At 52.6% G+C, this 25,711-nt stretch overlaps 2 protein-coding genes across 3 annotated transcripts; both read left to right on the plus strand.

Annotated features, from left to right (window-relative positions):
* The first annotated feature begins 41 nt into the window (after positions 1–41).
* On the plus strand, positions 42–10,382 carry EFS (embryonal Fyn-associated substrate). 2 transcript variants are annotated; one of them, XM_003128532.5, is made up of 6 exons: positions 1,060–1,215; positions 5,419–5,697; positions 5,905–6,045; positions 6,164–6,883; positions 7,230–7,319; positions 9,127–10,382. In XM_003128532.5, the coding sequence occupies exons 1-6, from the start codon at positions 1,198–1,200 to the stop codon at positions 9,559–9,561; spliced, it is 1,683 nt and encodes a 560-aa protein (XP_003128580.3). In that variant the 5' UTR covers positions 1,060–1,197; the 3' UTR covers positions 9,562–10,382. The 2 variants fall into 2 exon arrangements, with proteins under 2 accessions (XP_013833662.1, XP_003128580.3); XM_013978208.3 differs by lacking the exon at positions 5,905–6,045 and having other exon boundaries at positions 42–1,215.
* Positions 10,383–13,678: 3,296 nt separating this feature from the next.
* Positions 13,679–19,874, plus strand: SLC22A17 (solute carrier family 22 member 17). Its single transcript, NM_001436010.1, has 10 exons — positions 13,679–13,918; positions 14,118–14,627; positions 14,721–14,824; positions 16,800–16,954; positions 17,553–17,718; positions 17,914–18,059; positions 18,220–18,325; positions 18,485–18,702; positions 18,988–19,099; positions 19,246–19,874. Exons 1-10 carry the CDS (start codon positions 13,823–13,825, stop codon positions 19,532–19,534), a joined length of 1,902 nt encoding a protein of 633 aa, NP_001422939.1. The 5' UTR covers positions 13,679–13,822; the 3' UTR covers positions 19,535–19,874.
* The last annotated feature ends 5,837 nt before the right edge of the window (positions 19,875–25,711 follow it).

Here is a 25,711-nt window from a genome sequence, read left to right on the forward strand (position 1 = left end):
TCCCTCCTTTCTCTTAATCCCTGGGACTGAGCCCCGCGCCGGAGCGGAGAGGGCCCGAGGGGAGGAGAGAGGAGCTGCACTGAGAGGGCGCCGGGAGCCCGGGAAGGGGAGGGAAAGGGAGCTGCGAGCCGGGGGTGAGCCTCGGGGCCACGCGCCACCCCTCCCCCCGGAGCCTTCCTAGTCGTCTCAGTGTCCCCCAAACCCCACCTTCAGGCGAGTCCGCAGGACCCTGGTCCCTGCTCCTCCTTCGCATTCTCTTTGGTCCTTCTTTTGCTTTGTGGCCTTTCTCTCGGTTCCCAGAGACACCTGGGCTGCCCCGAGCCCTGGGGCGCGCGGAACGGCCCCACAAAGGGTGCGAGTGAGCAGGACGAGGGGGCTGGTTCCGAGGGCCAGGGGGCTGAGGGCTGGAGAGGGGCGGGTGGGCCCCTCTGGCGCGTGGGGAAGGCCGTTCCGCCCCTTCGAGCCGGGCCCTCGCGCGGGTGGCGAGGCGCCGTCGCCGCGCCCCCAGATCCCCGGGCGAGTGTGCCTGCGTGGGAACCCGCCTCCCCAGCGGCCGCGGTCTCAGAGCCCTTCGGCGCCAGCCTGGCCTCCGCTCAGCAACTCGGAAGAGTTTAAAGAGGGACGAACGTCTCCGTCCTGATCCCTCCGCCCTCCCTCGGCGCCGGACCCCAGCCCCAGGAGCACCGCACTCCAGGCCGGCTCCCGGCTAAGGAGGGTTGGCTCCTAAACTCGCTCGTCCAGCCCGACCGTCCCGGCAGCTTCTCCCTGCCCTCGGGGCCGTCCTGAGCGGCCCGGGGAGGCGTCGAGGCGCAGCCCCAGCTCCCGCCTCTTCTCCTTTCCCGGCCCTGGAAGGGAGGTTTGGGCCCATGCGGACCCGGGGTGCCCCCGCGGCCTAGGGCAGGCAGCTCCCCGGCCTGGCCCACCCGGCGGCCCCCGGGAGGCCGCGGGACAGTGCAGAGCGCGCGCCCTTGGATGAGGTCCCGCAGCGACGCCCTGGCCCGCCCCGCTCCTCCTCCTGCCCGACCAAGCTGCCTCCCATTTGGGGAGTTTTGTGGGTTTTCTTTTTCCTCCTCCAACCTCCGCGGAGGCCACGACTCAGGCGCCGCTGCTGGGGGCCGCCTCCATGGTGTGGGGCAGCCGCTGCTGAAGTCAGCGAAACAGCCTGGCCTGGAGCTGGCCACGCGGAAGGCCAAGGCCATGGCCATAGCCACGTCGGTGAGTCCACCAGAGAGAGGAGACTGCTGGGCAGAGACCTCCACAGTTTGTCCTGCACTCCTGTCACTTTGATTTCTGCCTTCTCTTTGTCTGGCTCCTTGGTCTCTTGCTTCTCTAGGTGGTTGTGTCCCCCTCCTGGCACTTTGTTTCCCTCACTCCCTCTTACTCCTCGTCCCAAGCTCCTTCTGGGTCTGGTTTCCCCTTCTCCCTTCCCCCTCCCCATCCTCCTTTTTTTCTTTCTAGAGGCTGTGCCTGGAAGGAAGGGAGGGGGCAAGCCTGAATCCTAGCTACTCCTTTGCGGTGGCCACAGGAACAGATGGCCACTGGCTGTTGGCAGGGGCTTGTGATTGAAGGGCTAGTAAAAGGTTAGGAGGGGGATGAAAGAACGGAGATAGCTCCCAGAAAAGTGGGAGAGGCCAGAGGACCCAAGGAGGCCCTTCCCAGAGGAGGGATGGAGGAAAGGGGAAAATAGAGCAAAAGAGGGAGAGTAGTCAGGGAACAAAAAAAAAAAAAGTGGAGGAGGGGAGGTGATGTCAGCCAGCCTCTGGCCACTTTTCTGGGACTGGTGACAAAGGGAGGAGACAGCTGGCATGATGGGACAGTGGGAGGAGGCCTCCCTGAGAGTGTGTGGCCCACTGCCACCCTCCTTTAAGGCAACCAGCCGCTCCCTCACTAGTCAGAGGCCCTAAGGAAGGGGTAGAGCTGGGGTGGCCACACCCCTCATCAATCAGACTATCAGGAACTCTGGCCTGGGTTCCCTCAATTGCAAGACCCGGAGGGTTGGTCCCATTGGACAGAATTCAAACCTGACACTGGGAGGAGCTCTCCACAGCCTCACCCCTGCTTTCTGAATCCCTGCTGCTCTGTGCCCTTTCCACCTTTCCCTCTACCCTGGGATTCCCAGGGAAGGTGAGGGTGCCACCTGCTTTCTGGCTCCCTCTGAATGTGCACTCTAAAAGGAGGGTTGTGAGCCTGGGAAGAAAAGCATGGCTCCTGACATCCTCCCACACCCTTGAGAATGAGTTAGATTTTTCACTCCTTCTCAAACTCCCCTTCGTTTCTCCATCTGTATGATGGTAAGCAGACCTTCACTTAGAGCCAGAGGAGGGGGAGGTCCTGAACAGAGTGGGGTACTCTGACCGGGAGCCAACTGGTCAGCTGGTCAGCACTGAAGTCTCAGAGGTAGATCTTTCTTTTTGTGGGGGTTGGGTACAGGGATGGTATTTATGTTCATGAAACTCACAGGATCCTAATAACAGCTAATATTTATTGAGCGTATTCTGGCCCTGTGCTGGCCCTAAGCTTTGTCCTGTTTGGGTTTTTTTTGTTTGTTTGTTTTTTGTTTTTGCTGCTTTTTAGGGCCGCACTTGCAGCAAGTGGAGGTTCCCAGGCTAGGGATCTAATCAGAGCTATAGCTACAGCTGCCGGCCTGCACCACAGCCACAAGCAACACGGGATCCGAGCCGTGTCTGCGACCTATATACCACAGCTCACGGCAACACCAGATCCTTAATCCACTGAGCAAGGCCAGGAATCGAACCATCAACCTCATGGTTACTGGTCGGATTCATTTCCACTGAGCCACAATGGGAACTCCTGCCCTGGTCTTTTGATGCATTATCTCATCCAGTCCTCACATGAGGCTAGTACTGTTATTATCTGAAAGTGGATATTTGGATATGGGTATGGAATCCTACAAAGGAGGAAACTGAGGCTCTAAGGCTCGGAGAGGTTAAACAAAGTGCCCAAAGTCACCCAGCTTGAAAGCGGTAGAGCAAAACTCAAACCCAGGTCTGCTGCTTTAGAACCATGCTCTTAACCCCGGGCTAAATCCAAAACACCAATTTCTAATTTGCAGTTAGAAAGTGCCAAGTTAACCAGGAATTTGTGCCATTGGCTAGCATGTTCTCTTTCTGTGGCACATCCTTTAGAAACCAAAGTATAATCTGGAGTTCGCTGGTGGCTCAGCAGGTTAAGGAGCTGGCATTGTCACTGCTGTGGTGTGTGTCAGTCCCTAGCCAGGGAACTAACATTGTGGTGGCCGAGGTAAAAAAAAAAAAAAAAAAAAAGAAGAAGAAGCAGAAGAAGCCAAACTATCATCAGAAAGGGTTTGGTGAGTTTGGAATCAGGCAAGAGGAAAAGTCAGTTTGTTATTAAAATCACCCAGCCATGAATGGCTGAACACCCTTTCTACCTAAGGGAAACACCAGCTAGGAGGAGCATGCACTTATGCTGGCTGAACAGGCCATCCCTCCCCCAGAGCCTGGTGACCAAATGCAGCCCGTCAGAGATCTTGAGCTGGAGAAGTTTCACCAAATTAGTCAGCTCACATGGATTACCTGCTCAGTTATGCTTACTTACTTTCTATCACCACTGTGTAAGCCACCACTGCTTGGGTTCCTGCCAGCAGGTGTGGGTCACTTAGCAAACATAACTGAAGCAGAATATATTTTGATATTGCGAGTAGTTTAAGCTCGATTCTATCAAAGGACTTTGTGGAACCAGTGCCTGGTGAAGAGTGACTAGCAAAGGGAACTTGGGCACCATGAAGACTTCCTATGAGCTTGAGTCATGTTTGAGTCATGCGCCCTCTTGATACTCTTACTAATACAAGAAGAGAAAACTAAATCCTTATGTTTGTGTTTTTGAAGTGGCAGCAAAGGAGTGATTGGGGGTGCAGGCTCTAGAACCATGAAGCCTGGGGTTCAAATCACACTCCACCAGCTGCACCAGCTGTATGTCATTGGGCAAAGTGCCAACATCTCTGTTCCAATTTCCTTTCCCAATAGGGAATATGATGGTGCCTCCCTCTTAAGGTCGTTGTGAGGATTAAATGAGATAATTAGTGTAACTGAGACTCGAACAGTGTCTGGATCTCTAATTGGTACTTGGTGTCTGTGACTTACCTGAGTAGGTAGCTCTCAAAGGAAAAACCTTAGATGTCCCCATCACACAGAACTGGAAACAGGCTGACAAATGTTTGCTCTTGGTTGGTACACACACAAGCGTATATACTTTTCTCTTCTCCATGGCAACCGCAGCCTCTGCTGGTAGAACCTTATTTGCCCAGACTGAGAAGAAAACAATTGCTTTGGTTTCTGTTTTCCTTATTATGCCGAGGCTCTGTCTGGGCTGGGCTTCTCCCCGTCTTTCTCAGAATGAGGGTCTCTGGAGCTGCTTAATCTAACCTGTTTGTAGGGGGTACTGACTGGGAAACAGGGAAGGCAAAGGAGAGTCTATGGGAGACCACTGTGGGACTTCCTCATGGAACTCATTCAGCATATGTTCACCGAGAACTGACTCCTGGTCAGGCCTATTACAGGGGTGAGGACTAAAACAGTCACTTTTCTCATGGGTCTGACAATACATGGCAAGAAATCAAGTTTTAAAAGTATGCAGACAGTGGAGATTCCTGCAGTGGCTCAGTAGTAACGAACTCAACTTGTATCCATGAGGATATGAGTTCAATCCCTGGCCTCACTCAGTGGGTTAAGGATCTGATATTTCCGTGAGCTGTGATGTAGGTTGCAGACACAGGTCAGGTCCGGTGCTGCTGTGGCTGTGGTGTAGGCCAGCAGCTGCAGCTCCTATTGGACGCTTAGCCTAGGAACTTCCGTATACCACAGGTGCGGCCAAAAAAAAGCAGATAAATAAATAAATAATAGTAGAGTTCCCAGGTGGCTCAGCAGGTTAGGGATATGGCATTGTCACTGCTGAGGCTCTGGTTACTGCTGTGGTTCGCAGGTTTGCTCCCTTGCCTTGGACGTGGCCAAAAAAATATAAAATAAATTAAAAGTAAGTAGACAAATAGTATAAAGTACTGCAAAAGAAACAGTGGGTGGAGACAGACATAAAATGGGGTAGGGGAAAGAATGAAGAAGAAAGCTTGAAAAGGAGACATTTAAGGAGAACTGAAGGATGAAGAAGGGCCAGTCAGAGTCAGCAGAAGAGTGTTTCAGGCAAAAGAAATGTAAAGGCCCTAAGGTGGGAGAGAACTTGTCTAGATCAAGGGCTGGGAAGGAAGAGGAAGTCTGCAGGGGATGAATTTGGAGACAGACAGCGCCCAGTCAGGAAGAGCTGAGTCAGAAGGTCAGATTCTTAGCTTGAGGAAAGTGGGGAGCTCGAGAGCATGCTCCGAGCAGGGGGTGACACAACCTGATACGTGTATGAAGACCCCTCTCCCTCCTCCTGCCTCCCCACCAGGCTCAGCTGGCCCGGGCTCTGTACGACAACACTGCTGAGTCCCCACAGGAGCTGTCCTTCCGCCGAGGGGATGTCCTCCGAGTACTGCAGAGGGAAGGCGCTGGTGGCCTGGACGGCTGGTGCCTCTGCTCCCTGCATGGCCAGCAGGGCATTGTGCCCGCCAACAGAGTGAAGCTCCTTCCTGCCGGCCCAGCACCCAAGCCTGGCCTCTCCCAGGTGCCCCCAGCCCATCCTGGCTCACCACATCCAGCTCCAGAGAACAGCAACGAGGACCAGGAGGTGAGAGTTGGAGCCCCTCCCACAAGCCCACTGTGCCTGCAGGTGGGGCTCTGCACCAGCTGCTGTATGAACCCTGCCAAGCCTTTCTGGGCTGTTTCCCCACTGGTACAGGGAGGGGGTTGGAAGATGTCTGAGCTCCTCCTGGGTGCATATTATCCGAGTCTCTGGCCCCCACTCCTGACCCACCAGCCTGTCTTGATCCCCCAGGTGTATGTGGTGCCACCCCCAGCTCGGCCCTGTCCTACCTTGGTATCTCCACCTGGACCCTGTCCGCCCTCCCCTGATCCCATCTACAAGGTCCCCAGAGGCAGTGGGACACAACTGGCTGTCCCTGGAGATGCCTTGGAGGTGAGGGCTAGAGGTCCGTGTTTATGCTGGGCAGGAAACAGACGGCTCTTGGGGGTGGGGGTTAGGAAAATGGGGAGCCCATTGCTGAGCCTTAGAGTAACTAACTCTTCCTCTCCAGGTCTATGATGTGCCCCCCACTGCCCTCCGAATTCCTTCCAATGGCCCCTATGACTCCCCAGCCTCCTTTTCCCGCCCTCTGGCCCGGGTGGCCCCAGAGCTCCCTGGAGAGGATGAAGCTCCCTATGACGTGCCTCTGGCCCCAAAGCCACCCTCAGAGCTGGAGCTGGACCTGGAGTGGGAGGGGGGCCGGGAGCCAGGGCCCCCCCTCTATGCTGCCCCCTCCAACCTGAAACGAGCATCAGCCCTGCTCAATCTGTATGAAGCTCCGGAAGAACTGCTGGAAGATGGGGAAGGCGGGGTCACTGACGAGGGCATCTACGACGTTCCCCTGCTGGGGCCAGAGACACCGCCTTCTCCAGAGCCCCTGGGAGCCTCTGCCTCTCATGACCTGGACACCCTGGCCCTGCTTCTGGCCAGAAGCCCCCCAGCCCCACACAGGCCCCGCTTGCCCTCTGCCGAGAGCCTGTCCCGCCGCCCTCTGCCTGCCCTACCTGTTCCGGAGGCCCCCAGCCCTTCCCCAGCTCCCTCTCCTGCTCCGGGCCGGAAGGGCAGTATCCAGGACCGGCCTCTGCCCCCACCACCGCCCCGCCTGCCGGGCTATGGGGGCCCCAAGGTCGAGGGGGATCCAGAGGGTGGGGAGGTGGAGGACCATCCAGGATACCACAATGAGTATGAGGGCATCCCGATGGCTGAGGAGTACGACTACGTCCACCTGAAGGTGAGCTCCGCCTCCAGCCAGCCCCCCCAGAAGCACCTCTGGAAGAACCTGGAGACGTAGGCCCCCACTTCCTCTCTCTCCCCTTCCTCTGGCCCCACACCCTTTGTCTGGGGCCCCAGTACCTGGCCACACCACTCAGTGCCACATTCCTAACCTCCCCCCTGGGGTCCCTGAGTCCTCTGACCTGCCACTACCAGAGCTCTTCCAGACCCAGAGTCAAGGGACTGTAGGTCTGACGGCAGGAGGGACCTTGGGAGGAAGTGGGAGTGGGGAGGAGCAGGAAGACCATGCAGGCACCTGGCCCTGCTCCCCACCCCTGCACTGAGACCCCCATCCCCTCTTGCAGGGCATGGATAAAGCTCAGGAGGCCAGGCCCCCGGATAAGGCCTCCCCGGGTGATCCTGAACTGCTGGAGAGGGGGCAGCCAGAGCAGCAGGTAACCCCTGGGGGTGGTGCTGGAGGAGGGGGCCTGGGGAAGGAGGAGCAGGGACTTAGAAGTATTCTTACTGAAACATCAAGGGAAATCCATTAGGATGGGATTAAGAGTTCAGTGAGAGGGGACAGCTGGAGGAGAAAGGAGTTAGAATTCAGGAAGGAGCTGGAACTTATAAAAGGATATCAGGAATTCAGAAAGAGGGGAAAGAATGTGTTGGAGAGGAGTCAGAAACCCTAGCAGTTAGGGAAGCAGAAAGTTTCTGGGCCGCAGCTCAGAACTGGGCTGGGTGACTTCTGAGGCTCCTTCTGTGAATTCCTGGGTTCCTAAGAGACCTGGCTCCTAATCCCAGCTCCACCACTAAGACGCTGGGGGCTCTGAAGCCGCCAGTTAATCTCTCTGGGCCTCAGCAAAGTGAGATGGTCTAGAATGGTCCTAATCACATCAGCTACCATTTGGTGGTCATTTACCAAGTGCCAGACCCTGTGCTCAGCACATCACATACGTCAGCACTAATCACAGCCATGGTTAGCGTTCATGGGGTGCTTGCGGCGCGCAGTGCTCTGTTCTCAGCCCTGTTTCCTCATCTTCACTGTAGCCTTAGGAGGCTGCATTAGCCATTATGGTAGCCACCAGCCACATGCAGCTCCTCATCCCTCCAAATGCGACTGGGCCAAACTGAACCGTGCTGTAAACACCAAGTGTACAACAGATTTATCAGACAGTATGAAAAACAATCTTGGGAGTTCATGTCGTGGTGCAGCGGAAATGAATCAGACTAGGAACCAAGAGTTTGTGGGTTCGATCCCTGGCCTTGCTCAGTGGGTTGGGGATCTGGCGTTGCCGTGAGCTGTGGTGTAGGTCGCAGCTGTGGTGTGGCTCGGATCTGGCATTGCTGTGGCTGTGGTGTCGGCCGGCAGCTGTAGCTCCGATTGGACCCCTAGCCTGGGCACTTCCGTGTGCCACAGGTGCGGCCCTAAAGAAAAAAACAGACAAAAAAAACCCAAAACCAATCTCAAGTTTTATATTGACTACAATGTTGAAATTACAACTTTCTTAATATGTGAAGTTAGAAAAACTTACCAATTTCTTTGCACTTTTCTTAACATGGCTACTAAAAAATTTTATGTGTGTGGTTCCACATTGTGTTTACATTGGACAGCACAGTACTAGGCTCCCCATTTCCTTTTAATTTATTTTGCTTTTTAGGGCCACACTCGTAGCATATAGAGGTTCCCGGACTAGGGGTCGAATCAGAGCTACAGCTGCCAGTCTACACCACAGCCACAGCAACGCCAGATCCTTAACCCACTGAGCGAGCCGGGAATCGGACCCACAACCCCATGGTTACTAGTCAGATTCGTTTCCGCTGCGCCACAGTGGGAACTCCCCCATTTTATTTTTATTTTTTCTTTCTCAGCCACCCTGGAGGCACATGGAAGTTCCCGGGCCAGGGATCAAATCCAAGCTGAAGCTGCAATCTATGCCACAATTGCAGCTAATGTCAGATACTTAACCCACTGTGCCACAGTGGGAACTCCTACTAGGGTCCCCATTTTAGAGCTAGGAAACAATGACGTTCAGAACTTGTTTTTGAGGTCTTTTGAATCCAGACTTACCTGACATCAATTCTGGGCACCTTGCTATGAGAATCTCAATTGTCTGATGGGCAGAGGCAAAATCTAAAGGGATTGCACTCAGGGAGAAAGATAAGAATAAGGAACAAAGGGAGGGAAGGAGAAAGGAAACAAGAAGGAAAGTGGTGCTAATGACAACTGTCCCACTGACCACTCACTCCTCTTGCCCTCAGGACCCCCTGTCCCCAGAAGAGCCACTGGTTCTGCCCGCCGGTGATCTACAGCTCCTGCACTTCTACGCGGGCCAGTGCCAGAGCTACTACTCTGCTCTGCAGGCAGCTGTGGCAGCCCTGATGTCCAGCACCCAGGCCAACCAGCCCCCACGCCTCTTTGTGCCCCACGGCAAGCGGGTGGTGGTGGCTGCTCACCGCCTGGTGTTTGTTGGGGACACCCTGGGCCGGTTGGCAACCTCTGGCCCTCTGCGAGCACAGGTTGGGGCTGCAGGCTCAGCACTGGACCAGGCCTTGCGGGCCACTGTGCTGGCTGTCAAGGGGGCTGCCCTGGGCTACCCATCTAGCCCTGTAGCCCAAGAGATGTCGCAATGTGTGGCAGAGCTGGCAGGGCGGGCCCTGCAATTCACCACCCTGCTCACCAGCCTGGCCCCCTGACCTCCTTGGCCCCCATTTTGCCCTTGCCTGCCTGCCAGAGCCCCCCCTAGGGCCTTGGGTGGCTGGAGGGCTCCGTCTTGGGGACTAGGGGAGGGGGAGGCCCCTTCCCCTCTTCCTACCCCCTCCAGTCATCTCAGCCTCTCACAGAGGCACTTTCTCCCCCTACCCTTCAGCTTTTTGTACAAGCCATTTTGTATAAATTATTTATATTTAATGTTATTCTCTGTTTTGCTAGGGGCAGGTGCCAGGTCCTCCAGGGTAGGGAGGAACTGGAGCCTCCTCCTCCCTCAGCCTGGGGTAGAGGTTCTTGGCGCCACACAGCCACCCACCTCTGGTAGCTTGGCCCCACAGAGAACCAGGTGGCTGAAGCCTGGGGCCACCTGGAGCCCCTTTCTTGTCCTATGCCTTGACTAGAACATCAGCACCTCACTGCCACCTGAGAGTGAGGGCGGGACATTGGCCACCCAGAACAGGAAGGTCTGAGAGAGGCCAGAGGACGCCTCCCGGCAGGAGGTGGAGGAACTGGGCCTCCAGCACTGGTGTGCACCTCAATAAACCCAGCTGTCTGGTTTCCTGACTCTGCTTCTTGAGAGCATGGGGGATAGACCTGTACCCTTGGCCAGAACAATGGGACACCCACTGAGGGCAGGCTGCCTGTAGGGTCTTTTGGGAAATTTTACTGTTTCTTTCACAGCTATTCATCTGGCAGGTTCTCAGCTCCCATGATGGGCTGGGCACAGTTCTGAAGGTACATTGTGGGGGTGGGTTGGATGTAAATGAGTCAGCTAAAATAAGTAAATAAAAAAGAAACCTGCCACAGCGTTGATGGTGCTGGTAATGGAAATAAACAGGGTGATGTGCCAGAGTAACTAGAGGAGGGGGGAGGCCATTGAAGGAGACTTTGGACAGGATGGCTGGGGAGGTGCTATTTGTGCTGAGACCCTGATGATGAGAGAACCAGGAAGAGTCTGAGATGTAGCCTTCCAGGAAGGTAGTCCCTGATTACTGACTGAGCTCTCTCCTCCAAGACCTCATTGTCAAATGACATCATTAGAGACGTGCACAGGAGGAAAGGCTGGCCACAAGAGAGCCTGATGGTGCCATGCTGAAGAGGTCACCCCAATTATCCTTAGCTTTGCACCACAGGCCACATCTCCATAGGCCAACTGGAGAGGGCTGTTGGCCTGGCCACCCTCTCCCCTAGCTTAACCCAAGGGGCTACAAAATGCCCTTTCCAGGCTTCCTGCTGACCATCCTTCTAGACACATCTTTTAGAGGGGCTGAGGGGCCAATAAATGCAATGTATTGGAAGTCCATGGTCCACAGCACTTTGGGGAAACGGATGGGCCATGGCTTAGATGGGGGAATCACTCCAGCCACCTGCCACAGGGAAAGAGGTCCAAGCCACAGAGCCACTGCTTCAGTTCTGCCTTCCCAAGATGCTACCCTGGCACAGTGACTGGATTTGAGGTGTCCAAAATTCAGTCACAGTTTTAATCCACTCCATTTTGGGTTCTTTGTTCTCATTTAACTCTCAAAAGAAAACTCATTTCCAGATTCTGGGGCCACCAAAATTGAAGACTTATAACAGAGGCCATCCTTCATCACCTTCCAGGAGGAATTTCAAGAAATCAGCCTGGAATTAGAGTCAGAGGTCTCAGTGCAAGTCTCCATGTACCTATGTGTCTGCAGGTAAATCCTGTCAATCCCTCTGAGTTGTGGTTTCATCTTTAATATGAGGATGAGCATAATATTTCACAGAGTTGTTGTGAGGTCCTAACAAGATAATGCATGTGAATAGCCCAGCATCACAAAGTTAAAGGGATTATAATTCCAAAACAGACACAATGACACAAATAATCCCCAAGGAAGGTTGGCTGTGACAGCAACAAAGTAAATCCTGAAGAGATGCTAAAATGAGTTGGGGAAGGGAGAGTGAAGGGAGGCTGCTTATTGCACTGGAAGAGTTTCCCATATTTGGGAAATTTCTCAATAGCGGAGACAGATTAGAAGTGTGTGATCGGGTGGAGAGAGGAGGAGATGGACTTCCTGGCTGAGACTGACGGTTGCTTCTTTCCAGGCCTTACATGAGATTAGAGAATAAAGTGTCTATTAGGTATCAAATCTTTTAGAGGAAGCATTCCCATTATGGCTTAGTGGGTTAAGAACATGATGTAGTGTCTGTAAGGATGTGGGTTCAATCCCTGGTCTTGTTCACTGGGTTAAGGATCTGGTATTGCTGCAAACTGTAGCACAGGTTGCAGATGAAGCTCGATCTGGTGTTGCTGTGACTGTGGTGCAGGCCTGCAACTGCAGCTCTGATTTGACCCCTAGCCTGGGAACTTCCATATGCCACAGGTGCATATATTAAACAAACAAAAAACCTTTTAGAGAAAGGCATTTCAAACTTTAATGTACATGTACTTGGGGATCTAGTTAAAATGCAGATTATGACTCAAGGGCCTGCAGTTCTGCATTTGTAATAAGATCTCAGGTGATATGGGTGCCGCTGGTCTGTTAATCACATTTTGAGTAACAGTTCAAGGAGTTAGGGAAATCCCTCGGGTAAATATACTTGAGCTGACAGCTGAAGGATGAGAACTTGACCAAGGGAGGAGAAGATTTCTAAGCATAAAAACAGGCTTATGCAAAGGCCCTGTGGCATTGGAAAAACCAATGTGTGACCAGAGTGCAGAGAGTTTGGGGAGAGAAGTGAGTTTGGGGAGAGTGAGCTGCAGAGAGCATGGGACCTTGTATGAAGTGTCTAGAATATTAGCATTTACCTTGATGGTGAGAAGACACTGAAGGCCATTAAGCAGAAAAGGGACATTCACAGATCTGCATTTTGAAAAGAGCACTCCATCTGCACTATGAACAACAGATGGGGGGAAAGGGATGGCAATAAAGCAGATGCAGAACACTGGTTAAGAATTAGGAGGCTTCTGTACAACAGGTCCCTTGACTAGCGGTGGTAGACACGGAGAGAAACAATATCTGGGAACTATGTAGGAAGTAAAATGAACAGGATTTTGTAAAAGATTTGACACAGCGGTAAGGAAGAGGGCAGTTTAAGGGCTGTTACCTGAGCATCTGGCCACAACTGGATGAGATGGTACCATTCAGTGAGGAAAGAAGCACTAGAAGACAACCAGGTTGCAGGGGGTGGGTGGTAGACCATGAGTTTAGTCTAGGATGTATTGAGTTTGAGGTCTATGTGAGTTAGCCGAGGTAAGAGGGCAAATAAGAGGTGGCTTCATGGGTCTGGTGCTCAGAAGAGAGGTGGGAGCTGGAGATGTAAATCTAGGAATCAGGTTTGTATTGGCTTGGATTATTTACACTGAGGATGATTGAAGCCATGGGCACAGGTGTGACCCTGAGGTGGAAAGAAGAGTGTGAGATGAGAGGATGGCCTAGGACCGACCCTCTGAACATCACAGACACTAAATATTGTTGAGGAGGAGGAGCCTAAAATGGAGAAAAGAGGAGCAAGAGAAAGAAAATCCGAGAGTGTGGCACTTAGCAGCCAACAAATAAAGTGTTTAGAGGAAGGGGTGGCCAACAGTGCCAAATGCTGTTGAGAAATGATGGAGACTCAGCCAGGGTGATGGTGATGAAACCAGAGAAGTGGTTTTGTAGAGGACCAAAGCCAAGGCTGAGTCCAGTGCCCAGCCCGGTCCACCATATACAAGCTCTGTGTGATAACTTCCAGTATACTGTCTGACTCCTCGGTAAGGTACTCCAAGGTCGGTCTTGTCCATCCTGTTATCCCCAATGCCTAGCACAAGGCAAGAACATAGCAGACACTGAATAAATTCTACTGATGGAAGAATGACTGGATGGTGGGTGGGTGGGTGGATGGATGGATGGATGAGAAGGATTAGAAGCAAAGGAGGAATCGCTGGCATCTGCCTGGGCTAGCTACTATCTTTCAGCTTTTTTTCCTTTATACCGCAATGGCCCGCAGACCCAGGGAGCAGAGACAGAACCCCATCCTCTCCCTCCCCTGGGCCCTGGCCCCCCTTCCTCTCTCTGACGAAGAGTCTGGACCCAAGGTTCTGCTGACGTGGGAAGGGGAGGAGAGTCTGGAGGAAGGGGAGGGGAAAGCAGCGCAGAGATCGCAGAGAGGAAGGAGACGCCTGCGGCTGCAGAGCTGCAGAGCGGGGTCTCTCCGGCTTCTGTGTCCGGGCACCGGGCGCACCACTGGGCCAGAGGGCAGCGCATCCTTTCGGTGCGGGCCGGCAGGGCCCCTGCGGTCGGCAAGCTGGCTCCCCGGGTGGCCACCGGGACCCCCGAGCCCAATGGCGGGGGCGGCAGCAAGATCGACAGCACTGTAGAGATCACCCCCAGCCCCAACGGAGTAAGTGCCTGCGCCCTGGGGGCTACGCCATCATCTTCCCGAACCCCCGCCAGGAGCCTGGCATTTTCCTCCCGCGCATCTCTTGCCGCCCACCACCTTCCTCGCGCTCCCTCGTGCCCTCCCTCTTCCCTTACTCTGCGGTTTTCTCTGCTTCACCCTTCTTCTGCATCCCCCCAACTCCTCACCCCACCGCCCACAGCAGGTCGGGACCCTCGGAGATGCGGTGCCCACGGAGCAGCTGCAGGGTGAGAGAGAGCGCGAACGCGAGCGGGAGGGGGAGGGCGACGCGGGCGGCGACAGGATGGGCAGCAGCCTGTCGCTGGCCGTGCCCCCTGGCCCCCTCAGCTTCGAGGCGCTGCTCGCCCAGGTGGGGGCGCTGGGCGGCGGCCAGCAGCTGCAGCTCGGCCTCTGCTGCCTGCCCGTGCTCTTCGTGGCGCTGGGCATGGCCTCGGACCCCATCTTCACGCTGGCGCCCCCGCTGCATTGCCACTATGGGGCCTTTGCCCCCAACGGCTCTGGCTGGGAGCAGCCCCCCAACGCCAGCGGCGTCAGCGTCTCCAGCGCAGCCCTAGCAGCCAGCGCCGCCAGCCGTGTCGCCACCAGTACGGACCCCTCGTGCAGTGGCTTCGCCCCACCAGACTTCAACCACTGCCTCAAGGACTGGGACTATAACGGCCTCCCTGTGCTCACCACCAATGCCATCGGCCAGGTGAGGCAGCCTGGTGGGCCGTGGGTCTAGGGGTGGGCTGAGAGCAACCTTCCAGGGGCCTCACACCCAACCCCATCCTTCTCACATCCCCAGTGGGATCTGGTGTGTGACCTGGGCTGGCAGGTGATCCTGGAGCAGATCCTCTTCATCTTGGGCTTTGCTGCTGGCTACCTGTTCCTGGGCTACCCAGCAGACAGGTGAGGGCTGGGCGAGCAGGGAGGAGGGTATGCTAGGGAGGCTGGTCCAGGCAGCCAGCCTTCACAAGAGGCTGAAGCAGAGTCATGGGACTGTGTGATGTTTTCTGGATTTCTTCTGTTTGATGATATGCAGCCCGATCCCTGTCTCAACTTCACTCCCCATCAAGAAATACTCCTTCCATACCTCTTCTACATAAGGAAATAACTCTTCCCCCACTCCCAATCCCTCCATCCACAGATCAGTGGCCTGCTCACCAAAGATGACAGCCCTATCCCTGCTAACCAAAACCTCTATATCCACAGATCAAAAACCCTAGTTCCTCCTCTACTGTCCCTATCACCACCAACCACCTCCCTCACCATCTTCATAGATTAACAGACTCATCTCAGCTAATAGCCCCATCCACGAAGAAGACTGTTAAACTCGATCTCAATGGCTTCATTCCTAAAGATCATTATGTTAATTTCTAAGTATCAACAGCCCCATTCACAATGATCAATAGTTAACTCTACAAACAAATGACTACCCTCATGGTGATCTATAGTTGAACCCCATGAATCAATGACCACATTAGCACCCCTCCCTCAAGGTTAACAGTCCTATCCTCATGGATCTTCAGTGCTCTCAGGACCTTTCAGATCAAAAGCCCCATTTCCTAGAATCAGTGGCCTCATCACAAAGATAAAAAAAACCATTTGATCACTCTTTCCAGCGATCAAAATTCCCATCTCCTCTGACTCTCAGCACCATCACCACTGACCAGGTGGCTCCATCTCCACTGACCATCCTTGTGGATTATTAGATTCATCTCCACTAGATGGGATCTAGAGTCCCATCCAAATGGATTTATAGTTCAACTCCCATGGATCAAAGGCAACCCAACATTCAATAATCCAGTTCCCGAAAAGCAATACCTATCCTCACTACCCAAGAGTCCCACATCACTGTGGACAAATGATCCTAAATCCATAGGTCAATAGCCCATCCTCATGTATCAGTGGCCTCATTTCCACAGACCAGTAGCATCATTCCTATGGAATAATAGCCTCATCCTCAAAGACCAATATTTCAGTCTCCTAAATTCAGCTGCCTTAGCCAATAAGTTCATCCCCATGGAAAAATGGCCCCACTCTACTGGATCAGTAGCTTTGCCCCTAGGCATTGGTGCCCCCTTTCCACTGATCAGTGAACCCAGTCTACATCCCCATAGACCAGTGATCTTATTCCCCCCAAGCCAATAGCCCGGCCTCCAAGGATCAGTGGCACTGTCCTCACTGACTCATAGTTAGTAACTGTCATCAGTGGCCAATAGTCTCATCTCCTCTGGTCTATGACCCCCATCCTTACTGATTATCCCTGTGGATTAATAGATTCATCCCTACTAGTCAACAGTCCCAATCACATGGACTGAGATCCCTACCTCATGAATCAATGACTCCATCCCCAAAGATCAACTGTCTAATCTCCAAAGAATAGTGATTATCCCTACTGATCAATAGTATCTCCATTCCCACAGATCAGTGGTCCCATCCCCACTGACCACCCCTATGGGTTAGACCCAGGGGCCAACCCCATGGAACAATGGTTTCATCTCCCATAATCAATTACTCAGTGTCCTAAGCTCAAGAGCTCCATTTTCACTGACCAATGCTACCCCCATGGACAAGTGACCCATGGCCTACCTGCATAGATCAAGAGCTCCAACCACATACATCAATGACCCTATCTCCTCTGACCAGTCTGAGCAAGACAAGTTCCATCCCCACTAACTAATAGCTCCATCCCCAAGGACCAATGGTTCTAAGTTCCCTAAGCAATATCCCATCCTCTCTGATGGAACCAGTCTCTAGCCTCAGTCTACCTCTTGCTCCCAGGGCCTCATGCTCTTACCTCCAACTTTAAAGTAGGCAGTTGGGCCCCAGCAACTCCTCCCCTAGGGAGTCTGGGTGACCAGAGGCCCTCCCTGCTTCCCAGGTTTGGCCGTCGTGGGATTGTGCTGCTGACCTTGGGGCTGGTGGGCCCCTGTGGAGTGGGAGGGGCTGCGGCAGGCTCCTCCACAGGTGTCATGGCCCTCCGATTCCTCCTGGGCTTTTTGCTTGCTGGTGTTGACCTCGGTGTCTACCTGATGCGTGAGTAGCACCCTCCCAGAGCTCCTTCCCCAGGGGCTCACACCTGCTGTCTGCATCCCTAGGCTACTCCCACTGCTCACTAGGACCCCCTCAGTCCCTTCTTCAGCCCCAAATTTTGGCTGTCCAGAATCTCAGCTGTCTTCCTGCCCAGGCCTTTGAAGGATCCAGGGGTCTTGCTTTTCTCCGTACCCCTCTCCTCCCACGACCTTGAAGGCTTTCCTTGCCCCGGACTTACTGCTGTCAGGGAATGAACTTTATTTTAAAAAGGAAATCCTAAGTAGCCATATGACCTTGAACAATGGTTGATATGAAGGTCAAATAAGAGGTCTGATGTGAAAGGGCTGGTAAACTGGGAATGCTGAACACCCACCAGGGCCTCTGATCCTTGAGCCCTCCCAGGTTTGAGCAAGGGAGGAGAGAGGACTGAACAATCTCTCTACTCCTTGTCTTAGCGGTTAGTCTGGGGGAGGTGATGGCTGCAGCCTCCACTCAGGGTCTGACCTTGCTCTCTGTCCTCCTCCCTCCCTCCCTCTCCCCTCTTCTCTCCCACGTCTCCTTCCTCCCTGGCCTCTCCTCCCTGTCCTTGCTGTATCTCCAGGCCTGGAGCTGTGCGATCCAACCCAGAGGCTTCGGGTGGCCCTGGCAGGGGAGTTGGTGGGGGTAGGGGGGCACTTCCTGTTCCTGGGCCTGGCCCTTGTCTCTAAGGACTGGCGATTTCTGCAACGAATGATCACCGCTCCCTGCATCCTCTTCCTGTTTTATGGGTCAGTATCATCCTCCGCCTCCTGCCTGGCCATTCCCATCTTTCCCTCCAGCATAGCTCTAGCCTGGAGACCCCTCCTCTTCCCCACTGTCCCTCGTCCAGGCCTGCTCCAGCCGCAGCCCCTCAGAGGAGGGAGCTGTCCATCTCTGGGTCAGCAGAGAGGTGGCCTCACAGTGTACCCCCTCCCTCCCCCCAGCTGGCCTGGTCTGTTTCTGGAGTCTGCACGGTGGCTGATAGTGAAGCGACAGATTGAGGAGGCCCAATCTGTGCTAAGGATCTTGGCTGAGCGGAACCGGCCTCATGGGCAGATGCTGGGCGAGGAGGCCCAGGAGGCCTTGCAGGGTAAGACAGGGGTCCCTCCGGGCAATACCTTGTGTATGCACACTACGGTACCCTCTGTTGTAGTTGTGCTACCTTTTCCCAGGGTTCCCACCACCCATGTGGGAGGACGCTGGGTTCTCAGCTGTTCCTTCTAACAGACAGCTCCTCTCTCTCTCCCAAGACCTGGAGAACACCTGCCCTCTCCCCACAACATCCTCCTTTTCCTTCGCTTCCCTCCTCAACTACCGCAACATCTGGAAAAACCTGCTTATCCTGGGCTTCACCAAGTGAGCCTGGGTGTCTGAGCCACGGGCCAGGCCAGTAGCTGGGATGGGGGCTGGCGGGGGGAGGGGGGACCCTGAGGACTCCTGCAGAGGGCAGCCAGGGCTGTGAAAGGCTGGATTGGGGATTCAACACCGGTCTTTGCCTCCCACCCTGTCTCACAGCTTTATTGCCCATGCCATTCGCCACTGCTACCAGCCTGTGGGAGGAGGAGGAAGCCCGTCCGACTTCTACCTGTGCTCCCTGCTGGCCAGCGGCACAGCGGCCCTGGCCTGCGTCTTCCTGGGGGTCACCGTGGACCGATTTGGCCGCCGGGGCATCCTGCTTCTCTCAATGACCCTCACTGGCATTGCGTCCCTGGTCCTGCTGGGCCTGTGGGATTGTGAGCATCCTCCCTTTCCCACAGTGTGGGCTCAGCAAAGGAACCCCAGCAGAGATGCCTCAGTCTCAGCCACTTGTTTCCAGCACCAGCCTCCCAAGATCAAACCAGACCCTGCCCAGATCTTCCACAGTCCTCTCCCAGGCCGCACAATCCTGTCTGTTTTCTCAACCCATTAGGGAAGGTTCAGACCCACCCAGCTAGGGATCAGAGACCCACCCAATGGCAGAGAATAGGCCAAGCATGATCCCTCCACCTCCACTCACGTGCTTCCTCTTGGTCCTCCAGATCTGAACGAGGCCGCCATCACCACCTTCTCCGTCCTTGGTCTCTTCTCCTCCCAAGCGGCTGGCATCCTCAGCACCCTCCTTGCTGCTGAAGTCATCCCTACCACCGTCCGGTGAGAGCAGGGGTGCTGCCAGGGGATCTTCTTGGCCTCTGGCTGAGGCCAGGGCCTGAGGGATGAAGGAGGGAAGGCCAGCTGCTGGAGAATGGTCGGGGGGAGGCCCACAGCCACAGGCTCAGTGCCTCGTCCATCTCCCTCAGGGGCCGAGGCCTGGGCCTGATCATGGCTCTAGGGGCACTTGGTGGGCTGAGTGGCCCAGCCCAGCGCCTCCACATGGGCCATGGAGCCTTCCTGCAGCATGTGGTGCTGGCGGCCTGTGCCCTCCTCTGCATCCTCAGCATCATGCTTCTGCCGGAGACCAAGCGCAAGCTCCTGCCCGAGGTGCTCCGGGATGGGGAGCTGTGCCGCCGGCCCTCCCTGCTGCGGCAGCCACCCCCTAACCGCTGTGACCACGTCCCGCTGCTTGCCACCCCCAACCCCGCCCTCTGAGTGGCCCCTGAGCACCCTGGCAGGAGGCTAGCCCATACAGGAAGGTGGCACAAGGCCCTGGCAAGGAGAGCGGGAGGACTGAGTGAGGAAGGCAGGGCTGTCTGGAAGGCTCAGGCACCTCAGGCCAGCCAGCAAGGAGCTCAGAGGGCTGCCCTCACCCCCATTTCCTCCCTGCTGCTTTGTGTTCACTTCCTTGGCAAGAGTCAGGGGACAGGGAGAGAACGCCACACTGTACCCACCAGGTCTGGGCTCCATCTTGTGCTCAAAGACATCCTCCCAGACCTCACTCTCTCTCCCTTTATCATCCTGTTTCAATAAAGACATTTGGAATAAATGAGCATACCACAGTCTGGACTTCCCTCCCTTCTTCCGTTGTCCTTCTGACTACCTCCCCGGGGAAGGTTTCTCTCCGTGGAACCCAAACCAGTCACCATCTCCCTCCCTGACCCCTTCCCTGTGCCTGCCCTTTCCTTCTCACCCTCACACCCACCCCCTTGTTAACTCAGACAACTACCACCCCTGACTGATTGCTTGCTATGCTGCTAGGACTGGGCAAGGCACTTTACAAATTTCATTGAATTATTTAATCCTTACAACATGGCAAGGTAGGTTTTTGGATCAATTAAAGGTTTGGTTTTTTTTTTTTTTTTTTGGTTTGCTTTTGCAAGCAATAATAACCAGCTGACTCTAATGAACTTAAACACAAAGGGGACTTACTAGAGGGACTTGGTGGGGCACACTGTGGTGGCAAACTCAGAGAATAGAAGGAAAAGCCGAACTAGTCATAAAAAGCAAGGAACCAGAAAAGACAAGAGCAAGTGACTGGCTAGCCTGAGTATCATGCCACCTGTGCCCCTATTACTGACAACTGGGGAGGGGAAGCAGGACTGGGATTGTGCAGGTAAAAATAATGGATGCCCAGGCAGTTCCTGTTGTGGCTCAGTGGTTAACGAACCCAACTAGTATCCATGAGGATGCAGTTCAATCCCTGGCCTCGCTCAGTGGATTAAGGATCTGGTGTTGCTGTGAGCTGTAGTGTAGGTCGCAGACACAGCTTAAGATTTTGCGTTGCTGTGGCTGTGGTGTAGGCCCATGGCTACAGCTCCAGTTGGACCCCTGGCCTGGGAACCTCCATGTGCTGCTGGTGCAGCCCTAAAAAGACAAAAACAAAAACAAAAACCAAACAATGGATGCCCAGTAGTTGGAGTTGGGGGGGCGCTGTGCTCACAGCATGCAGAAGTTCCTGGGCCAGGGATTGAACCCACGCCATAGTGGTGACAACACGGGATCCTTAACCTGCTAGGCCACCAGAGAACACCATTATTCTTTCACAGGTGACAAAACTGACACTGAGAGACTCAGTAACTTGCCCAAGGTTATAAGGTTGAGTGATGGAACTGGGGTATGATATAATCCTAGAGTCAGACCTCTTCACTGCTGAACACCATGGCTGCCTTCCCAAGTCCTTCCAATCTGTGTGCTATCCTTGGAAGTAAGGAACAAACATCCAGGTCCCCTGGGAGGTGGCAGTAGGAAACTAGGCCTTCCCCTTCAGTGCCAGGGCCTGCCTTTCAGACCAGCCCTGGCCTGGCTTTACTGCTTTGGGCAAATCTCTTAATCTCCAGCTTCCTTCAGTGGTTGCTATGAGGATTAAACAATATGTTGCAAGTTCGTCTCAAATTACCCTACTAGTTTGTAAGCTCCTTGAGGACAAGAACTTTGCCTCACTCAACTTTGAAACACCAAGCCTGACCCATGAGAGACATTTCCAAAAGCTGTATTTGTTAAGTCTTTCGGCAAATGTTTCCTGTACCTGATTTATTGACCAGTACCATCCTGGCTACTTATTTAGAGCATGGGCCATCCTTCAAGGAGCTTAAAATCCATCTCACACTGGGAGTATCAATGAGGAAGAAGAGAGACCAATGGTTTGAAGCATCAAAAAGCTGCCTCCTGGAGTTCCCATTGTGGCTCAGTGGTTAATGAATCCGACTAAGAACCATGAGGTTGCGGATTCAATCCCTTGCTCAGTGGATTAAAGATCCGGTGTTGCCGTGAGCTGTGGTGTAGGTTGCAGACGTGCCTCGGATCCTGAGTTGCTGCGGCTCTGGCGTAAGCTGGTGGCTACATCTCCAATTAGACCCCTAGCCTGGGAACCTCCATATGCTGCTCGGGAGTGGCCCTAGAAAAGGCAAAAAGACAAAAAAAAAAAAAAAAAAAAAAGCTGCCTCCTGGAGTTCCCGTCTTGGCTCAGTGGAAAAGAATCCAGCTAGGAACCATGAGGTTGTGGGTTTGATCTCTGGCCTTGCTCAGTGGGTTAAGGATCTGGCATTGCCATGAGCTGTGGTGTAGGTCCCAGATGTGGCTCAGATCTTGCGATGCTGCGGCTGTGGTGTAGGCTGGCAGCTGTAGCTCTGATTAGACCCCTAGCCTGGGACCCTCCATATGCTACGGGTATGGCCCTAAAAAGCAAAAAAAAGAAAAAAGAAAAAAAGTAAAGAAATGAAAAAGAAAAAAAAAGCTGCCTCCTGAAAGAGGTGAACCTCAGAGAGGCAGGAAGACATCAAGCAAGGGCCCAGGAGACAGGTACATTGCTCTCAACTCCAAGAATATAGGGAGAACAAAGGCCTGGAGGCAGGAAAGGGTGAGGTGGTCCTGGGGAGAGGGAGTCTTCAGAAAACCAAGTCTTGATGCCATCCTCTTCCCACAGAAGGGAGGCCCATTACCCACAGATGCCTGCAGAACCAGTGTTCCTGTCTCCTTCCCCATGCAAGTCCATGTCCAAGGCTCAAAGCTCTATGAGCTAAGCCATACTTCGGGGCTCTCAGTAATAACCACAGTGTTACTGAACGACTCATAAGAACCTTTCTCATTTAATCTTCACAGTCCCCTGAAATAGGTATTACTGGTTTTATCCTAGCTTATTCTTCCTACTGAGGAAATGGAAATGAGAGAAATGGAAGGAACTGCCATGAAGACGCAGAGCCAGGACTCAAACCCAGGCCTTCTGGCTGCGCTTTCTACTCCACCACAGTTCTCGCACAGTTAATCGACATTCTGCATCACACGTTCTGTAGAACAATGTCTATGCAGTTTGAACTGATTCCAACGTTGACTTTTTAGCTCTGAATTGCCAAGGATAACACAAGAGATCATAGTCAGTCTCCAGAGATTCTGTGAGAACCAACAGGATGGTAGATACGCACTTTTTGGAAGAAGCCATGTAAAGCCAAGGAGTTACTGTATGCTAAGGACACTGTCCAAAGCACACTGTGAGGAATGGTGTCAAAGAGGTGCTTCGACGAACACTTTTTTTTTCTTTTTTTTTTGCCATTTCTTGAGCCACTCCCGCATGGCATATGGAGGTTCCCAGGCTAGGGGTAGAATTTGAGCCGTAGCTGCCAGCCTACGCCAGAGCCACAGCAACGCGGGATCCGAGCCGTGTCTGCAACCTACACCACAGCTCATGGCAACGCTAGATCCTTAACCCACTGAGCAAGGCCAGGGATCAAACCTGCAACCTCACGGTTCCTAGTTGGATTCGTTAACCACTGTGCCACAACGGGAACTCCAACGAACACCTTCTTTACACACCACTGGAAAAAGATCCAGGGAAGGAAAACAAAAACACTCACAAAGCTGGAGGAGCTCCTGTAGGAGGGTAGGTCAAATAGCAAGCTTCTCTCTCTTCAACCAAAGACACAAAGGCAAAGAAAATGGGAGATTTCAAGAAGCATCAAGGAAGCAGAGAGGAAGATACAATCCCTCACACCCAAGCCACTAGTGGTCTAGGTGGAAAGGTCCAAGGTGTGTCGCTGCAACTGGCTTCTTGTCAGATGGTCTAAAATTCACCAACATGATCTCACCGGATCCTCCTCAATAACTCCATGAAAAACACTTATTATTTTTTAGGCTTTTACAGATGGAGAGATTGAGGTTTGGAGAGGTAACTTTTGAGGTGACTGGTCATTACCATAGCCAGATCTTGACACCTGAGAGCCTGCAATCTTACTGCATACCAGACAGAAAATAATTCTAAACACCAGAAAAGAATGTTACTTATCCTGAGTTTAGAAGGTACCCCAGGAACTTGGAGACCATTTTCAGATAAACAAGGAAAGGATTTTCCTTGGAGAGGCTGTACTGATGAAACATGAAATGTTTAGGCTGGATTCACAACTAAGGGCCATAATGGATTATTGAGGAGAAAATTAAAAGGACACACAGAGTACATTTCTAACCTTAAAGTTACATGGGAGTTCCCGTTATGGCTCAGCTGAAACTAATCTGACTAGCATCCATGAGGACGCAGGTTTGATCTGTGACCTCACTCAGTGGTGAAGGATCCAGCATTGCCATGAGCTGTGGTGTAGTTGGCAGCTGCAGCTCGGATCTGGTGTTGCTGTAGCTGTGGTGTAGGCCAGCGGCTACACCTCTGATTTGACCCCTAGCCTGGAAACCTCCGTGTGCCATGGATTCGGCCCTAAAAACCAAAAAAAAAAAAAAAGAAAAGAAAAGAAAAGAAAGAAAAAAGTAAATCAAGTGACGCGAAAGCCACTCCCATTCCTCATTCAGTCAACCTACCTGGCTAACATGCAACCAATTTTTGTTGATTGTCTACTATAGTCTGGTGTTGCCTCCAGTCTGGGGCATGGTCCTGACCTGCAAAAGCTCAGAACACTGCAAGACAAATAATTACAATCTCATATGAAAAATGCAGAGAATTGTAAAAAGTTCCACAGCAGCTCTGAGGAGGGCAGCATATACCGTTGGAAGCAGTCAAGGGAAAGCTTCTCAGATATTTACAGGGAAATAGAGGGAAAAGTCTTGAGTTTGCCAGGATAGAAAAGAAGAAACTGCAGAGCTTAGAGACACAACAGAACACGATGTGCATGGAGAAGAGCAAGTGTTTATCTTAAACACGGAATAAAGGACACCTATGAAAACCCAAGAAGAGCAAACATCACACAAAGCAGTGAAAGACTGAACACTTTTCCCTCAAGATCAGGAACAAGACAAGGAGGTCTACACTCACAACTTTTTTTTGTTTTTCTCACCACTTCTATTCAACATTGTACTGGAGGTTCTAGCCAGGGAAATGAGGCAAGAAAATGAAATACAGCCATACCTCAGAGATACTGCAGGATCAGCTCCAAACCACTGCAATAAAGCAAGTTAGACAAATTTTTTGGTTTCCCAGTGTATATAAAATTTATGTTTAGGAGTTCTCACTGTGGCTCAGTGGTAACGAACCCAACTAGTATCTATGAGGACACAGGTTCGATACTTGGCCCCATTCAGTGGATTAAGCCCTGTTCTTGTGTTGCCATGAGCTGTGGTCACCAACACAGCTAGGATCCCACGCTGCTGTGGCTGTGGCATAGTCCACAGCTGTAGCTCCAATTCGACCTCTAGCCTGGGAACTTACATATGCTGCAAGTGTGGCCCTAAAAAGAAAAAAAAAAGTTATGTTTACACTGTGGTGTAGTCTATTAAGTGTGCAATAGCATTGTATCTATAAAAGACAATGCACATACCTTAATTAAAAAATACTTTATTGCTACAGAATGCTAACCAGCATCTGAGCCTTCAGTGAGTCATAATCTTTACACTGGTGGAACGTTTGAGATATTGTGAAAATTATCAAAATGTGACAGAGACACAAAGTGAGCAAATGCTGTTGGAAACTGGTGCCAATAGTCTTCTTCTTCAACACAGGGTTACCACAATTTGTAAAAAAACGCACTATCTACAAAATGCTATAAAGCAAAGCCCAAAACATGAGCTATGTCCGTAAAAAGCACCAAGAATGATAGAGACAGCGTAAAACTTGCTATTTGCAGGTTACATGATCTCGTATATAGAGAATCCTAAGGAATCTGCAAAAAAAACTATTAGAACTAAATAAATTCAGCAAGGTTACTAAACTTACAATTGAACTTGGAGGATACAAAATCAATATACAAAATCAATTGTATTTCTATACAACTAAAATGAACAATCTGAAAATAAAATTAGCAAAACCCAGGAGTTCCCTGGTGGTCTAGTGGTTAAGGCTCACTGCTTTCACTGCTGCAGCCTAAATTCAATCACTGGTCTGGGAACTGAGATCCCATACCAAACTGTTGTACACTGTAGCCAAAATAAAAATGAAATAGCAAACCCCAAATACCTAGG

The sequence above is a fragment of the Sus scrofa genome, chromosome 7, assembly GCF_054392235.1.
Source record: "Sus scrofa isolate SSC_HxYL_T2T_F1_AM1 chromosome 7, Sscrofa_HxYL_maternal_Yorkshire_Landrace_v2.0, whole genome shotgun sequence".
NCBI classification, from domain to species: Eukaryota; Metazoa; Chordata; class Mammalia; order Artiodactyla; family Suidae; genus Sus; species Sus scrofa.

Excerpts from the sequence above, each read along its gene's own strand:
- EFS (XM_013978208.3), top strand. The coding sequence starts at position 973 with ATGAGGTCCCGCAGCGACGCCCTGGCCCGCCCCGCTCCTCCTCCTGCC. Across the intron at positions 5,698-6,163 it reads ACAGCAACGAGGACCAGGAG|GTCTATGATGTGCCCCCCAC; the intron begins GTGAGAGTTGGA and ends CTTCCTCTCCAG. Across the intron at positions 7,320-9,126 it reads GGGGGCAGCCAGAGCAGCAG|GACCCCCTGTCCCCAGAAGA; the intron begins GTAACCCCTGGG and ends TCTTGCCCTCAG.